This window comes from Manacus vitellinus, unplaced genomic scaffold (assembly GCF_001715985.3).
Source record: "Manacus vitellinus isolate BGI_N305 unplaced genomic scaffold, ASM171598v3 scaffold_141_pilon, whole genome shotgun sequence".
In the NCBI taxonomy this organism is placed as follows: Eukaryota; Metazoa; Chordata; class Aves; order Passeriformes; family Pipridae; genus Manacus; species Manacus vitellinus.
Genome location: NW_021939012.1, coordinates 171186 through 173179, shown reverse-complemented (window position 1 = coordinate 173179; position 1994 = coordinate 171186). Strand labels below are relative to the sequence as shown.

General features: G+C 52.6%; 1 protein-coding gene across 1 annotated transcript in view; it reads right to left on the bottom strand.

Annotated features, from left to right (window-relative positions):
* The window catches only part of PPP6R2 (protein phosphatase 6 regulatory subunit 2), a 30498-nt gene that overhangs the window by 17116 nt on the left and 11388 nt on the right, over nucleotides 1–1994 (bottom strand). Inside the window, exons 6-7 of the mRNA XM_029958142.1 lie at nucleotides 1069–1341; nucleotides 221–373 (exon numbers count right to left, since the gene is read on the bottom strand). Of these exons, the coding sequence (XP_029814002.1) occupies nucleotides 221–373; nucleotides 1069–1341 (426 nt within the window). The remainder of the gene's footprint in view (nucleotides 1–220; nucleotides 374–1068; nucleotides 1342–1994) is intronic.

Below are 1994 nucleotides of genomic sequence, written 5' to 3'. Positions count from 1 at the left end.
ACACACCCTCCACTGCATTAACCAGAAATGTGAAGTGTGAGGCTCAGTTCCAAATGCCAAACAATTGGCTGTGGGTTACAGGGCTGTTCCAGGCCTGGATGCTCCCGCAGCAGATTAGAGCAGTAATTAGGCTCAGAAGAGATGAAAGGGAAAGCAAAACTGCTCCCAGCGGGACGTCCTTCCCCTCTCCCCGCTGCCGGTGCCCCGCTGGGATACTCACAAGTAATAAATCCATGGTACTGAGCCTGCATAGTTCCTGATTAATACTGGGAGTGTTGGTGTGCAGCAGCGCCGCGATGAGCCGGGAGCCGTGGAGCCGCGCGTTCCCCAGCGGCTCCTCCAGCACCCCGATCGTGGTCAGGATCGCCGATTTCTGGGGGAACAGGGCAGGGTCAGCTCACCCCAGCACCCCTCAGGGCACACACACAACAGGGGGGGTGCTCCCCAGGGGGCCCAGGGACAGGAGCAGGAGCAACAGCCAGAAATTAAACCACAGGTTCCACCTCGACAGCAGGAAGAACTTCCCACGGAGGTGGCAGAGCCTGGAACAGCTGCCCAGGGAGGGGGTGGAGTCTCCCTCTCCAGAGACATTCCAAACCCACCTGGACTTGTTCCTGTGTCACCTGCCTGGGCAGGGGGGTTGGACTGAATGGTCTCCAGAGAGCCCTTCCAACCCTGACTATCCTGGGATTTCACAGAACCAGTTCCTTTCAGGAATGTTCCCTGCAGGGAAACCTAAACCACCCTCCCAGTCCTGTGACCACTGGGAGACTTTGACTTCCAAATCTGAAGATTAAAACCCAAATATCCACTAATTCAAAGTTCCCTCCTCTTCACCACCCTCCCTCAATCCCCCAGTCCCATGTGTCTGTACTTCCTGGATTTCCCTGAACACAACAGCTCTCAGGTTCCTCCTGCCTCATCCCTGAACCCCTGAACTACCACACTGGAGCGTGGATTTTCCTCCCCAAGCCCTCTGTCTGTGGCAGCCTCCTGCTCCTGGCAGTGCCCAGGAGATCTGTGTGCAAGGACAGGGAACTCCCTGAGCAGGAGCCAGGCCAGGCCTACCTTGGGTGGGCTGAGCAGCAGCTGGTGGAAGTCCTTGAGCCGAGGCTCGATCCCGTGGAGGATGCTGCTGTTGACAGTGTAAGACCTTTCGAATCCCTGAGTGTACGAGTCCATCAGTCCTTCCACCCTGCCAGGGGAAGAGCAGGACAATTCCCTCGGGATAAACCTTCCCGTTTTTAACCACCAGACGGTATCACATGGTCTTACAGGTCCATTCCAACCCCAGCCATCCCGGGGTTCGGTGACTTTGGGATAACAAATCACTGCCCAACTTGTTCAGTCAGAACTCCACTAAAACAACTTCCCTTCACACCTCAGTGTCCACCGAGGTGGAGATTTGACAAAACCTTACAAGGGTCTCCAGTCTTGCTGGCCATGTCAGTGATTTTCTCTGAAAAAATAACTGTCAATATGAAAAATAATAATTTCCAGCCACTGAAAATATTTACATAATATATTTACATACATTATATTAATATATCATTTACAAGATGCTCTTCACATACCAAACCTGATATCAAACTTAGTGTGTCAAACCTGTGCCAGAGGTGACAGAGACACATTCCTGAAGGGCTTCCTGCTCTTTAAAAGTTCCCAAATATTTGAGAAGCAAATGACATCAGCAAGTTAACTACAAATATTTGTTAAAAGCTGTAAATCCTCCCCAGGTGTTCAGAAAGATGCACACAAAGACACCAAGGGATGGAAAGCCTGAGGGGCTGGAGCTGTGCTCATCACCCCTCTTCACTGGCAGGGAGTAAATCACAACAGCTCTGCCACCCAACTGCAGTAACACAAACACTCTCACTCCATCAGGGAATGGAATTCCAGACAGTCAGGAAGGAGCTGGGCAGGAATCCCTGAGCCTCCAGCTCACACAGCTCCAGAGATCCCAGGAGCCAGCCCCAGCACAGTTCCTGGCTCAG